The sequence below is a fragment of the Homarus americanus genome, unplaced genomic scaffold (genome assembly GCF_018991925.1).
Source record: "Homarus americanus isolate GMGI-L3 unplaced genomic scaffold, GMGI_Hamer_2.0 scaffold22250, whole genome shotgun sequence".
NCBI classification, from domain to species: domain Eukaryota; kingdom Metazoa; phylum Arthropoda; class Malacostraca; order Decapoda; family Nephropidae; genus Homarus; species Homarus americanus.
Window position 1 is genome coordinate 1934260 of NW_024741189.1, and position 15742 is coordinate 1950001.

Genomic DNA, 15742 nt, shown 5'->3' on the forward strand with positions numbered 1-15742 from the left:
TGTATGTATGTATGTATGTATGTATGTATGTTCAGGCGACCTGTGGTGTAATGGTCAGCATGTTCGCCTCGCAACCGAGTGAACCCGGGTTCGATTGCCGGGCAGGGTGAAACTGTGGGCAAGTTTCCTTACGCCATTTGCCTCTGTCTACCCAACAGTAATTGGAGACCTGGATGTTAATCGATTTGCGGATCGTGTTCCGGGGTAATGGTTAGCCAGTGTAGTTGGCGAGTTGTCCGGTCTTCTCGGACTATTCCTTGACACTGGGTCAGGCAGCTCGTTAACTCAGGGTGTGGTTGTTGTGTTGGCAACAGCTTCTACACCTTAAACAAATTCTCGCCTAGGTGGCCCTTGGGCCGGCCATTCTTGTACTCCAGGGCAACCATTATGTGTGTGTGTGTATGTGGTTATGTGGGCACTAGGTTATGGGTTTAGTGGAGGGTACCATGATGGTGTTGAAGATTCTTTCCACAAAATATTTTCATAACTGTTGCTTAACATTGTGAGTGTCTCAGTGATCCACAGACTGCGTGATGGAACTGCTACAAGGAGACAAAGTGACATCAGAAATATTTATTCTCTTGAGCTCATCCACACCTGGTTAACTGAGACAGTTCTCTAAAGGCATTGTTTTCTGGCAGGCTAATTTTTCTGACATGTAGTTTCAACTCTGGACGTGATCCCTATGAATGCTCTAGGAATGAGGCTCAACTGTGTGGTTCAGCGGCATTAATTAGCCCAGCATAGAGCAGACATCCTCTCTTTGTGTTGCCTGTACCCTGCAGTAGCATCACTTTGATCTCTGTGGGCCTGAGGTGATGGAGGCAGCATCCATCACAACTGTCCAGTAAAATCTGCATTGTATACTTGATCTGCTGGTATTGTGATTTATTTTGTCTTGAGTTTAAGGAATGTGTTCCTCAACATTAGAAGAGTTGACCTAATATATTTGTCATCAATAATTAAAACATACTTAATGCTCTGATGTTTTTTAGTAGACACTCTTAAATGAACCATCTGGATATAAACATTCCTGAGTAATGTTTATTTTCTTGTAGAAGTTGTTGGGTTTGTCTGGCAGCATTGCTCCTGGTGTTGGGATCCAAGGTTCACTCTCGTTTTGTTTGTGCCATTCCCAAAATATTTGTCAGTGGTCAGTATTGTTGGCTGACCTCAGTGTTCCGAGCATACATAGTGTCTTAGGAGGTTCTGTAGCACCATAGAATTAAAGGAAGTTTTCCCAAGACTGTACTGTACTGTACTGTACTGTACTGTACTGTACTGTACTGTACTGTACTACTTTACTTACACACTGGACTTACCACTGCACTACACTACTCATGCCACTGTTCTGCATATATACACACTACTACTGCACTGCACTGCACTGCACTGCACTGGACTGGACTGGACTGGACTGTACTGTACTGTACTGTACTGTACTGTACTGTACTGTACTGTACTGCACTGCACTGCACTGGACTGGACTGGACTGGACTGGACTGTACTGTACTGCACTGCACTGCACTGCATTGCATTGTGCTGTGCTGTGCTGTACTGCACTGTACTGCTTTACACTATACTGCACTGCACTATACTGCACTGCACTGCACTGCACTGCACTGTACTGCACTGCACTGCGCTGTGCTGTGCTGTACTGCACTGCACTGTACTGCTTTGCACTATACTGCACTGCACTATACTGCACTGCACTGCACTGCACTGTGCTGTGCTGTGCTGTACTGCACTGCACTGTACTGCTTTGCACTATACTGCACTGCACTATACTGCACTGCACTATACTGCACTGCACTGTACTGCACTGCACTGTAATGTACTGAACTGTACTGCACTGCACTGTACTGCACTGTACTGCACTGTACTGCACTGCACTGCACTGCACTGCACTGCACTGTAATGTACTGTACTGTACTGTACTGCACTGCACTGTAATGTACTGTACTGTACTGTACTGCACTGTACTGCACTATACTGTACTGTTTTGTACTGCACTGCACTGTACTGCACTGCACTGTACTGTACTCCTAACATACCTGAGGCCTAGGATGCCACTCTTTATTAATTCACCTTTAAGGTCAGTACAGTACAGTATTCATCAGTCTACATGTTACTCTTATTCTGGCTGCTTGTTGAAGCCTCTGACAAAATTTTTATCTGTTATTACTTGTCATGGTGAATGGATGCTTCACAGAGTATACATTATATAAAAGTTATGCACATCTGGTAATGAATGTCCCATGACCACTTTGAAAACAGTTACCGAGCTGGTCAGGGCGAACTAAAGACAGTATAGATGTCTTCACTTGTTACACCTTCTGGGAACCAACTGTGTAATTAACCAGTTGCTTCCTCACACACATCACCAGCTCACAACCACTGATCTGTAGCCTGGACTGTTACGTGCTCGACTGTACGGTATTTTAATTATCGTCGGGACTCTTGTTTGGAAAATGGTTTGTTCGTCTCATTAGAGGTTTGAAAATATGTGATGACTATGAATTTATGGTGATTTTTTATATTGTGTATTTTGTGTAGGTGACAACTTATGAAGCAGAACGGGAGGAAACGGAGAAATTGTTCTCCAGTTTGCGTACGGAAGTGACGTCCTCCCGCCAGGAAGCTGCAGACCTCAACCTCCAGTTATCCAATACGGCACACCTACAGCAGCAGCTCAGCAGGTGACTTATTATACGTCAATAGTGCTCACAGCTTCATCTTGATCTTGTGGTTGGCCAGACTGTTTCATCAGATGTCTGGACAGATTCATAGTATTTCTAGTCACTTATCTGATATTACAAAATTATTATTACAACCTTACTTAATATCTAAACACATACTGTAGTATCCATTTTATCACTCAGAATTGTCTTAATTTCTGCCTTGTGTTTGATGATTTACAATACAGTATGTAAGTCACAGCTGCCCTCATTTCCACCCACTTCAAATCCTCAATTAATTCTTGTACTGAAATATTGGGCAAAAGTCATGACTATGGTCACTCAACTCTTTTTAAGTGTGCTAAATCGTGTAAAGCTTCAACACTTGTGGCTCCTCAGAGAAGGAGGTCACTCACTTGTTGTGGTAAAATACACATTTAATGCTGATGAGGATGAAACATATACAGTACAGCACTTGTTTTTATGTAGATATGTTTCAGTAATGTGCACAGACTGGAGGGACTTAAGCATGAAGAGCTGATAAGGCAATCAATGGGTTACTAGTTCAAGCATCAAGACTGTAGTTGTAATTTAAAACATGTACAGTGCTTCACTCTAGCTTTCCTCCAATAACATTTCAGAGAACGAGAACAGTTAGCTGCAGCCAACCAAGACATAGACGGGTTACAGTCAACAAACAGTGAGTTGGAGAGTGAATTGCTGACCTGCCGTCAGAAGGAGGCGGAGCTGCTGGCCTTCACGCAGAAGCTGACTGACAAGAACGTCCAAATTCAGAGTCAGTTCTCTGCCCTCCAGTCAAAGGTGATCTTAATGGTGGACTCTTTTATTATATACAAAATTTCTTCGTTGTTTTTTCTATGTAGTAAAATAGTCTGTGATATTTTATGACAATACTTTGCATACACTATTCAAATTGTTCTTTGTACTTGGTAAAGGTGCTGTTAAAAAAGTTCTGACATTAACCCCTTATGTATGGGGTCCTCTCTCTGCTGAATAAGTCGTCCGGCCTTAGCCAAATGAGACATTAAAAGTGGCATCCCCCATAGTGAAGGGGTCTCAAGAAATGAAAGAAGAATGTGAATGAACTGAGAGAGGTAGCATTAAGAGGGAGGCCAGGCATGAAGAGAGGGTTCACAATCCTCTCTGTCCATAATCTTTAGGGCACTACTTTTGTCAGGTGTATCAAAGAGAAGACAACATAACAAGAGCAGATATAACAGGAGAGGGTGAAGTAGGACACACACACACACGCTCTTTTCCTTATATCCTCAGTGGTCTACATTGTTCCATGACTTGTATACTTCTACACAACCATGAGTCTGTGTGTCTGTTGGAGGTATTTTTATACTGAAATGTATATGGCTAAGAGTAGATTAATTTATAATTGGGTTGCTGCAAGTGTGTAAGTCTGTTTGTGTGTGTGTGTGTATGGAGTACAGTATTTGTGCAAAAGAGGGTGTCTGTATGTGTGTGAGTCTTTACAGGATACAATATACCAAGTGTAGCCTCCATGATGTGGTGTAGAGTAGATTGTTATTAAAGACCACATAAATTTGGTAATCACATTGATGTTAAGATCCTCATGATAAAGAAATTGCCCTGTACTGTACAGTAATAGCATGTTGAATTGATGTAAATGGCATCATACAGTATTGAATACTGGGTAATGAAACACAGTAATAAGGGTTCACTGTAAAGCTGTGGCTTATACTCAACTTTTACTTATGGATGGACTTGGACATGTAACATTTTCTGCCACATGTGAGTTCAGTATCTTTTCTAGGGATGGGTCTTCACTGTTTGTTGTGGTATATGACTGTGTGTGCTCCTCAACCACTGATTACAGCCAGGTGTGCTTTGTTCGAGTTGACTGGAAACACATTGAAAATTTTAGACAAATTTCCTCCACTCCAGATAGTGGAGGTGCTGGAGCTTAGGAAATCTTGAGTTAATGGGGTGCAGACATCTTCATCACCACCACCATTTACCACACTTGTGTCCGCTAGGTGTGATTATCATGGTGTCCGGCTGCTGTTGGGTAAATTTGAACCAAGTTTTACAGCTAGATCCCCTTACTATCACCAACCTACTTTTAAAATTGTGGGAACTGGGTCATACAATAGAGTACATACAGTATACTGCATGTAGGACTTGTAAGCTCCCTCATAGACGGCAAGGCAGGTCTTTATTCCCTTAGGTGCTGAAAGATAACCTGTCTCTTAGAAACGTTTTGCCTTTTTTTTAGGGTTATTAAATAGTCTTTTATATACAGTACAGTACAGGTATATGTATTATTATTTACAAAGTAAGTTTCCTGATATTATATAATGTAATATTAACAGTTGTTTTCTCACGTTTGTGTGTGTGGTTGGTGGAGCTGCAGTCAGTGTGCTGATCAGAAAGTGAGCTACAGGCATGGCCATGTTGCTGTCAGTGTAGGGCCTGGTGAGGTAGTTACAAGAACTTGATGTCAGCTCGCGAGAGAGAGCCTGTGTTGCTCGTGGTTCTGGCCACTGTGTAAATTCTTGAAAGATTTAAGAAATAAAGAACCCAGCCTGAGACACTTGTAGACTCATACCCCCAAAGATACTCTACAGTACAGTATATTGTACATGAACTTTTACTCTTACAGACACAAATGATGGAGTTGGAACATGGTGAGATCAAATCAGAATTGGATGAGCTCAAGATGCAGAAGTCTAAGTTAAAAACAGACCTGACCAGAGAGAACCAGACTCACAGTGCTCAGGTGAGGCTCAACTGTTGATACATGTCCAGTCTTCTTATTTAGTGTTGAATTAGGAAACAAGAAGATACTTGTAGAAGGCTGGGGTCCTGCCCTAGCTAGGTTGTTCTGAGACCACGGACTATATGTGTGTAAGTGACAACATCCGTGCCATACGTTCCTTATATCTGGAAAGTGGCTCATTAGTCAACAGCTTCATTGTTGTTGTTGAAACATAACAAGTTGACTTTGTGATGAACCATTAGTTTATCTGTTACCATAAACTAGGCTGTCAGTTTTATCTGGTACAGTATATGGTGCTGGCTCATGGGCTCATCTGACCTCTTGGTAACAGGGTTGGCATGATTAAAATAAAACAATTTTAATCAAGTGATATAAATTGATTTTAATCAGAGAAATATATCATTGAGTATCAAAAATAATTTTATTTTAAATAAAATAATCTAAAAAATTCAAAGTATATTTGATATTATTTTGTGTATCACTATTTATTATAACAGATAGACAAAGTCACAACACATTGACTTTTGTGTTGTTGTTTATGTATGACTAAGTTATTCTTGTACTGTACTCAGTCTGCATTATTACCTCACTAAATTAGGTGTATTACAGTACTGTGGCTTCTTAACATAACTACTAGTTGGCAACTGTTCCCGGAGCCTTGTGTTAATTTACTGGTTTTGTCATGGTCTGGGCTCATGTATGATAATACAGTGGTCCCTCGGTTACCGAACACAATTCGTTCCAGAAGGTCGTTCGTTAACCGAAACCATTGTTTCAATGGGATTTTGGGTAATTGGTTCCAGCTCACCGAAAATTACATACAAACTAAAAATAAATGCAGTAAAGTACACTTACTTTGAGGTGTGTATGTAGAAGGCTCCTGGTTGATGATGATGATAATTAGAATGGGGGTGGAGGAGAAGGGAGAAGAGAAGGAAGTGGGGGTGGAAGAGAAGTCACCCCATGCTGCCATTTCACCCATAAAATTTTAGTTCACTTGGTGTATGAAGAATAGATACAGTGTGACTGAGCACTTATCTTTAATGTAGTCAGCTGAATGCACACGGGGCCCCCATAATTTTCTATTTACAGGATACATGGAGACTATATTAATTGGATGAAGCAGAGGAGGAGACAGGGCTGGGTGGGTCATCAATGTCGCTTTCTTCAGACAGGTTATGTACAGGGGAAACTTGCTGGTTGAAGGTATTGGATCATCTTTAGGGAGTGAAGAGGCAGCATTGGTGGTGCGTGAGGAGACAGCACTGGGAGACTTCTTAAAATAGATGTCCAATTTAGACTGCACAGTTTGCTTTTTATTTTCATTATAAATCTCCCTGTAGCAAGCAAGTGCATCTTGGATCATTCTGTCAACTTTGGCAAAACGCTCAACATTTTGATCCATTCCGTCAAACACTTGCATCCCCTTATTAATTGTAGCAAATGCCTCTGCCATTTGCTTCACTGAAAAATTTTTGGGGGGTGCAGGTTCTTCTTCTACAGTTAGACTCTCTTCTTCCTCTGCAATTTTCTGTGCATCCAGTTCAATAAGATCCTCGTTACTTAGCTTTTCTGCTACACTTTCAACCAACTACTCAACATCTTCATTATCAATTTCTAACTCCAGCTGTTCACCCAACTCCACTATCTTGTTACTAATCTCAGAAATTGCTTCATGTTCATTAAATCCTCACATATCTTTTCGGGACTTTCTTCCATATTCCATTCATGCACTGACCTGTAACCTCATCCCATGCTGCACAAATGTTCTTTATACATTTCAAAATGTTGTAGTCCTTCCAAAACTGTCTGAGAGTTTTCTCACCTTCAGTAGCAGCAACAGCCTGAGCGAAGGTTGTATGTAAATAATTAGCTTAAAAAGCAGCAATAGCACCTTGATCTCAAAAGTAATTGCCTCTCCTTTTCTTATCAGCACCACGAGAACTCTCACTTGTACACTTGCCAGTCATTTTAAAGGGAATTAAAAACAAAATTTTTTGTCAGTACGCAACGCTATCACTAACAACAACGACGGCCAAACACCAACCGGGCGGGCTAGTCGTGGATGCTGTACACCACGAGGCGACCCAGCCCGCTCTTTCATACGAGACCGAAACGTTTCGGTACTAGAAAATACTGTACGTAATTTGAAAAGTATTTTATACGAGCACGGCGGTTGTTGTCGTATGTGAGGGTCGTAGTAAGTCGAGTATGGCGTGAGTCGAGGAGAGGCTTACACTTGAGTACAGTGCAGGTTTGGCCTTCCGACAATTATTCCTTTTACCTTTTTCACGATATGTATCTAGGATGGTGTGTGCATGTAGATGAGTTAAAATAAATGAAGAAAGTTAAGTATATCTACCCAAATACAGTATACGAGTTGATAAACAACCATAGCACTTCACAGCTTGGCCCAGTAGCCTGCCTGGTGGTTGTTGTGACGAGTCTAGCCTGGCTACAGTGCTGCTCAGTTTACCCGGCCACGTAGGCGGAACAAGCAGTGATGTTGTCTGTGGCGTAGATGAGCAGAGACGTGTATGTGAGCCACTGAGCCAGGCCGTGCACCCCTCCCCTACCTCACCTCCCAGCCACCCTCTCCCACTGAGCCAGGCCGTGCACCCCTCCCCTACCTCACCTCCCCCAGCCACCCTCTCCCACTGAGCCAGGTAGGCAGTGCACCCTCCCCTACCTCCTCCCCCCAGCCACCCCTCTCCCACTGAGCCAGGCCGTGCACCCCTCCCCTACCTCACCTCCCAGCCACCCTCTCCCACTGAGCCAGGCCGTGCACCCCTCCCCTACCTCACCTTCCCCCTAGCCACCCTCTCCCTTCTCCAGTCTCTGAATCTGCTGTCCCAGTTTGTCCGCTCGTACTAGATCCCGTTATTTACTGTCATCGCTGTACTCGGGAACACACCCACGTATTATTCCCTCCCTCATACCAGTGTTCGATGTACAAGGAACGACGCATCTACTCGTATCATGGAGATTTTACTGTACCTTTGAAGATATCATAATATACTCTACCAAGTTATTAACCTTTATTTTTATCTATTACTATACTGTATTTTTGACCTTTACCGTTGCTTAATTTCCTTTACTTTATGATGTGAAGTTTTATAGACACCATCATTATTTAAAATATTGTTGTCATAAGATAAGAGGTTGTGGATGATAAGGAGAACTAGGTGGCCTGACTAAGGTATAACTGGGCAGCACAACAAGGTTCACTGTTGGATGTTTATTGTTGCAGCTGGAGAACCTTACACAGCAGCTAACAGAAAAAACAGAAGAGGCGAAACTTTTAACTACAAAAGTTATGGACCTTGAAAATGAGATTCAAGTCCTCAAAAGAAAACACAACAATTCCTTAAAAAAAGTCTCTCTCTCTCTCTCTCTCTCTCTCTCTCTCTCTCTCTCTCTCTCTCTCTCTCTCTCTCTCTCTCTCTCTCTCTCTCTCTCTCTCTCTCTCTCTCTCTCTCTCTCTCTCTCTCTCTCTCTCTCTCTCTCTCTCTCTCTCTCTCTCTCTCTCTCTCTCTCTCTCTCTCTCTCTCTCTCTCTCTCTCTCTCTCTCTCTCTCTCTCTCTCTCTCTCTCTCTCTCTCTCTCTCTCTCTCTCTCTCTCTCTCTCTCTCTCTCTCTCTCTCTCTCTCTCTCTCTCTCTCTCTCTCTCTCTCTCTCTCTCTCTCTCTCTCTCTCTCTCTCTCTCTCTCTCTCTCTCTCTCTCTCTCTCTCTCTCTCTCTCTCTCTCTCTCTCTCTCTCTCTCTCTCTCTCTCTCTCTCTCTCTCTCTCTCTCTCTCTCTCTCTCTCTCTCTCTCTCTCTCTCTCTCTCTCTCTCTCTCTCTCTCTCTCTCTCTCTCTCTCTCTCTCTCTCTCTCTCTCTCTCTCTCTCTCTCTCTCTCTCTCTCTCTCTCTCTCTCTCTCTCTCTCTCTCTCTCTCTCTCTCTCTCTCTCTCTCTCTCTCTCTCTCTCTCTCTCTCTCTCTCTCTCTCTCTCTCTCTCTCTCTCTCTCTCTCTCTCTCTCTCTCTCTCTCTCTCTCTCTCTCTCTCTCTCTCTCTCTCTCTCTCTCTCTCTCTCTCTCTCTCTCTCTCTCTCTCTCTCTCTCTCTCTCTCTCTCTCTCTCTCTCTCTCTCTCTCTCTCTCTCTCTCTCTCTCTCTCTCTCTCTCTCTCTCTCTCTCTCTCTCTCTCTCTCTCTCTCTCTCTCTCTCTCTCTCTCTCTCTCTCTCTCTCTCTCTCTCTCTCTCTCTCTCTCTCTCTCTCTCTCTCTCTCTCTCTCTCTCTCTCTCTCTCTCTCTCTCTCTCTCTCTCTCTCTCTCTCTCTCTCTCTCTCTCTCTCTCTCTCTCTCTCTCTCTCTCTCTCTCTCTCTCTCTCTCTCTCTCTCTCTCTCTCTCTCTCTCTCTCTCTCTCTCTCTCTCTCTCTCTCTCTCTCTCTCTCTCTCTCTCTCTCTCTCTCTCTCTCTCTCTCTCTCTCTCTCTCTCTCTCTCTCTCTCTCTCTCTCTCTCTCTCTTATTGAGTTCTTTCTTTGTGTTGACATTACAGTATATTATAAGAGTACAGTACTAGTCCTGGTGCTATAGAAGGTAATGTACATCCCACAGGACATAATGAGAGAGATGCACAAACTACGGAGGCGTCTAGAGGACCAGGAAAATGGCACCGCCGGAGTCTCGTCCAGCGGCCGATCCTCCCAGTCGGCGACGCCGCACGACGCCTTGTCGCAGGGCTCGAGGGCTTCGTCCAACACCTCCCTCAACACCATAGAATACCAGAGTACTAATGGCAGCAGTCCACACTCGCAGGTGATGACCGAGCGTACAGTCACGTTCGTTCCTCCCGTGCTGTACGCGTTCCATAATTGTTATTTTGCTCGTTGAGTCGGTCCATCGGTTCAAAGTTAAGCGAGCCGAAATGAGAATGGCGAGGTGGATGTGTAATGTGACTTTGAACGATAGGAAGCCCTGCTTAGAGCTAAGAGGACCCCTGGTTGGGTGTTGAGAGTACAGTATGGTTAAGTTTTACATAGAGGTGCTGTAGACTGAGATGGTTTGGGTGTGTGGAGGAGAATATGACCAACTATCATCTCTCCACCACTGGATGAAGGCCTTTCACATGAATGTTATCAATCTTCTATATTAAACAATGTTTATCCATTTGTTTGCTTTATACAGTAATGTACTGTACAGTAACTAGTACAGTAGTAGTTATTGACCAACACGATCTGTGTTCAACTGTGTGTGCATATTACCAGGATCCCCTGCCGCCTCTTCACGACCCTCTGGTGACTCAGCAGCTATTGGTCGATAGAATAATTAAACTCCAGAAATCTGCTGCCAGACGCTCGGAAAAGATCGAGTTCCTGGAAGAACACGTCTCTCAGTTGGTGTCTGAACTGAAGAAGAAGTCTCGCATCATCCATCACTACATCATGAAAGAAGAGACCGGAGCTCTGGCTAACTCGGCGTCAGATTCTTCCAAGGTGAGGGTGTGATCCATCAAGATCAACTGTTGTTGCACCATTAACTCATGCACAATATTTTACTGCTGTTGTTTTAATGCATTTTATATTTTAACTCGCAGGTGTTTAAGGTACTGTGTATGTAACTGCTGTAAGTTGACAACAGTACAGTATATGTGAATGAATAACTCATAAATAACATTTAATCTCCTAATCTTGCTAATCCAACTTTGACAATAGTCTCCCAATGCTAACACTGGAATTACAAGAAGAAAGAGCCAGGTAGGTGTTGCAGTCACCATTATCAACACATCTTAATAGTACTGATAATTAGTTACTACAGTGACCCCTCGTTTAACGAACACCTCGGTTAACGTAATTTCGATTAACGAACTGCCTTCCATAAGGATCTTCAATTCGGTTAACGAAAAAAATTCGGTTAACGAAGTTCTTACGAACCGACCTCAACATGTTTTCGCTTGCACTGACCGGGCAACCAGCTTTAGTATCAGTCCGCCAATACATTAATCGGTTCTAGGGCTTAAATTCCTTACTATTTTAGTAAATATCAAGAAGTTTATACTATTCAATAATTTTAAAAGCTTAATATTCAATTTTTTAGTCATTTTAACAATTATTGAACATAATTGAAGGTAAAGTGACTAGTTTAATGCGCGGCATCCAGCCTCTTAACACAGCAAACAGGAGTTAGTCTCTCTCTGTTTTCACTGGAGGTAACATCTTGCTTGAGACTCTCTTCAACTAAATGCTTTTTTCTGTGTTTCCAAGCAAATTATTGGTCATTTTGAAATATATTTTACATATTGACAATATATAATGCAGTGCAGTGTTGATTTAAAGAAAATAATCTTGAATTACACCAAGAGAGCTAAAATTTTATGGGTGAAATGGCGCCATGGGGTGACTTCTCTTCCACCCCAATGCCTACTCTTCTTCCTTCTCCTCCACCCCCATTCTAAATCCCATCATCATCATCATCATCATCAAGGAGCCTTCTACATACACACCTCAAAGTAAGTGAACTTTTCTACCATTTTTGTTGAATTTAGGAAATTTTCGGTGAGCTGGAACCAATTACCCAAAAACCCATTGAAACAATGGTTTCGGTTAACGAACTTTTCGGTTAACGAACGACCTTCTGGAACGGATTGAGTTCGTTAACGGAGGGGTCACTGTACTGTACTCTATGTATTTTGGGTAACTTTCAAAAGATATCTCTTTAACTATATATAGACACGATAGAATGAGAAGAGAAAGAGTTACAACCTTCATATTTAGTGTGTGTGTATATTGGTTCCTTTGGAGACTGATTTATCACAGACCAAAAGAATTGATGACATTGTTTAACATACAGTATCACACCAACATATGCAATGGCTTACTGTCTTCAGTAAAAGATATTTTTGGTGAGTTTGTCAGAAAGCCTTAAAAATTCACCCTTACATGCCATAACAAGTTGATTTCAGGCCACCTCATCAAACTGCCTTGACTCATTTTTGTATCTGAACTTAAGATAATTCTGGGAACCACTGTACTGTAGTGTATATATAGTATTTTGAAGTACTGTACAGTGGTCCCTCGGTTAACGAGCACAATCCGTTCTAGAAGGTTGCTCGTTAACTGAAAAACTCGTTAACCGAAACCATTGTTTCAGTGGGTTTTGGGTAATTGGTTCCAGCTCACCGAAAATTGCCTAAATTCAACAAAAAATTTAGAAAAGTACACTTACTTTGAGGTGTGTATGTAGAAGGCTCCTGGATGATGAGGATGATGATGGGAATTACAATGGGAGTGGAGAAGGGAGAAGAGAAGGCATTGGGGTGGAAGAGAAGTCACCCCATGGCACCATTTCACCCATAAAATTTTAGCTCTCTTGGTGTAATTCAAGATTGTTTTCTTAAAATCAACACTGCACTGCATTATATATTGTCAATATGTAAAATACATTTCAAAATGACCAATAATTTGCTTGGAAACACAGAAAAAAAGCGTTTAGTTGAAGAGAGTCTCAAGCAAGATGTTGCCTCCACTGAAAAGACACAAAGACTGACGCCTGTATGGTGTGTTGAGAGGCTGGATGGAGCGCATAAAACTAGTTTCATTACCTTCAATTATGTTCAATAATTGTTAAAATGACTAAAAAAATTAATATTAAACTTTTAAAATTATTGAAAAGTATAAACTTCTTGATATTTGCCAAAATGGTAAGGAATTTAAGCCCTAGAACCGATTACTGTATTGGCGGACTAATACTACAGCTGTTGGACCGCCAAATGCAAGCGAAAACATGTTCAGGTCGGCTCGTAAGAAACTCGTTAATCGAGGGATTGCTCGTTAACCGAAGTTCAGAATCTTATGGAATGTAACTTGTTAACCGAAATCTTGTTAACCGAGGCGCTCGTTAACCGAGGGACCACTGTACTGTAGTGTAGTGTATATATAGTATTTTGAAGTACAGTGGGGTATGTTATAACGTATCTAATTGGTTCTAGAACCTCGTTCGTTATAGCATTCATTCGTTATAGGATTAATCCGTTCCAGGCCCCCAAATACAACCACTTAACACTGAAAATTTTCTGTGGAAAATGTAAAAAATACGGTACTTTATCTTACCTTAGTGTTGTTCAGCATGCAGGACAGGAGGCAGAGGAGGAGGGGGGAGGAGAGAATTATTGAGAAGAGGTGGGAGGAGAGGAGTCGTCCTTCCTAGCCCTCTTTGGTGACTGTCTCACAGGCACTTTGTCTGTAGGTTCTTTTGTTACCTTTGTAAAGAAGGAATCCAGGGTTGGCTGCTTCAACCTTGATTTCTGGACTTTCCAAAAATAGTTCATCACATTGTCATTAAACACACTGATGGCCTTTTGCACAGAACCAACATCAGGATGATAATCCTCAGCAAGCTTGGACAGTTTGCTCCAGCAAAAGAACACATCCTTGAGATCTTTGGCTGGAATGATGCGGCTTTCCTCCTTGTCCTCCTCCTCCCCTGACTCCTCAGAAGTTAAGCTCCGCTTCAGTGTCTCATTTTCTTCTTTGTGAAGCTCAAGCAGCTCCTCAGTGGACAGCTCCTTACTGTGCTCTTCCACCAACTCCTCACCATCATCATCATCCACTTCCAGGCTCATGGAATTGCCCAGACACAATTTCATGTACAACAGCCTCTTCCTCTAACTCTTCGAAGCCTTCAAAGTCTCTTTGAAGCACACATTCAGGCCACAATGGCCTCCAAGCAGCACAAAGACACCTCTTAGTAACCTCTTTCCAGGCTGAGGTAATTAAAAACACAGCGTCTGCTATATTGAAGTGACTCTTCCAAAATTCCTTCAAGCTAACATCACTGGAAGAAGTGGACGCAAAACATTTTCTCAACAGTGCCTTTGTGTACAGCTTCTTAAAGTTAGAAATGACCTGTTGATCCATGGGCTGGATGAGAGGTGTTGTGTTGGGTGGCAAGAAGTGCACAGTGATGAAGTTGAACTCCTCTGGCAATTCAACCATCAAATTAGGATGGTGGGCTGGTGCATTGTCCATCACCAACAAAGCTTTCAGTGGAAGATTATTTTCCCTGAGGTATTCCCGAACACTGGGTCCAAACACCTCAGTCACCCACTCAGAGAAAAGACTCCTGGTCACCCAAGCCTTTGGGTTTGACCGCCACATAACACCAAGGCGGGTCTTTCTAATGTTTTTGAAAGCTCTGGGGTTTTCTGCATGGTACACAAGGAGTGGCTTTATCTTGCAGTCACCAGAAGCATTAACACAAAGAAGGAGGGTAAGCCTGTCTTTCATTGGCTTATGGCCAGGGACAGAAGTTTCCTCCTTGGTAATGTATGTACGGCGAGGCATTTTTTTCCAAAAAAGTCCAGTTTCATCACAGTTGAATACCTGCTGAGAAACAAAGCCTCCCTCTTTAATCACATTAAAAAAAATGTCATGGTGTTCCTTAGCTGCTTCCTTATCTGCACTAGCAGCATCACCATGTCTCACAACACTGTGTAATTTATTTCTCCTTCTGAAACCAGTAAACCACCCCTTGGTATCCCTAAACACTGGCACAGCACTATCACTTGCAGTCTTGGCTTTAAGGTCTTCTCACAAATTATAGCTTCACTAATGTTACCACCTGCCATTTCTTTCTCCTTTATTCACACTAAGAGTAAATTTTCCGTCTCCTCAATCACCTTGCATTGCTAAGTCTAGAGATTCCCTTAGCCACTTGCACAGTTTTCAACTCCTCTTTATTCTTTAAAATCTTACATATAGTCGATTTAGCCATCCCATACTCATCACTAAGTTTCGCAATGCTTGTTCCATTCTCATGTTTCTTTATGATTTCTTTCTTAGTTTCAAGGGTTATGAGCTTTCTCACTCGCTTTGGACGATTCATTGTTACAATTGTACACTTGTATAACAAAATAGTTATACAAATACAGTGGGGTATGCTATAACGAACGGATCCTACTACGAATATTCCTATAACGAACGGTTTTACCTATAAAATTGAGAATGCTATAACGAACGCAACTCCTACAACGAACGCGGATGAATACCGGACTATTTCGCCTGGCGCATGAATATTGTTGTACTGCGACCCACAACAAGAGCGTCAGGCGCCATCTTTGTCTCATTGTGTAGCCAGTGCACCACTGTTATTGTTGAAATTTCGTCTTTTGATGTGGAAATTCGCGTTATTTGTATAACTATTTTGTTATACAAGTATACAATTGTAACAATGAGTCGTCCAAAGCGAGTGAGAAAGCTAATAACCCTTGAAACTAAGAAAGAAATTATAAAGAAACGTGAGAATGGAAGAAGCA

At 42.2% G+C, this 15742-nt stretch overlaps 1 protein-coding gene across 1 annotated transcript in view; it reads left to right on the top strand.

Moving 5' to 3' along the window:
* LOC121875685 (coiled-coil domain-containing protein 186-like) overlaps positions 1–15742 on the top strand; it is a 41823-nt gene that overhangs the window by 13204 nt on the left and 12877 nt on the right. The window contains exons 4-10 of the mRNA XM_042380308.1: positions 2557–2699; positions 3320–3500; positions 5332–5448; positions 8699–8819; positions 10046–10248; positions 10698–10925; positions 11145–11186. Of these exons, the coding sequence (XP_042236242.1) occupies positions 2557–2699; positions 3320–3500; positions 5332–5448; positions 8699–8819; positions 10046–10248; positions 10698–10925; positions 11145–11186 (1035 nt within the window). The remainder of the gene's footprint in view (positions 1–2556; positions 2700–3319; positions 3501–5331; positions 5449–8698; positions 8820–10045; positions 10249–10697; positions 10926–11144; positions 11187–15742) is intronic.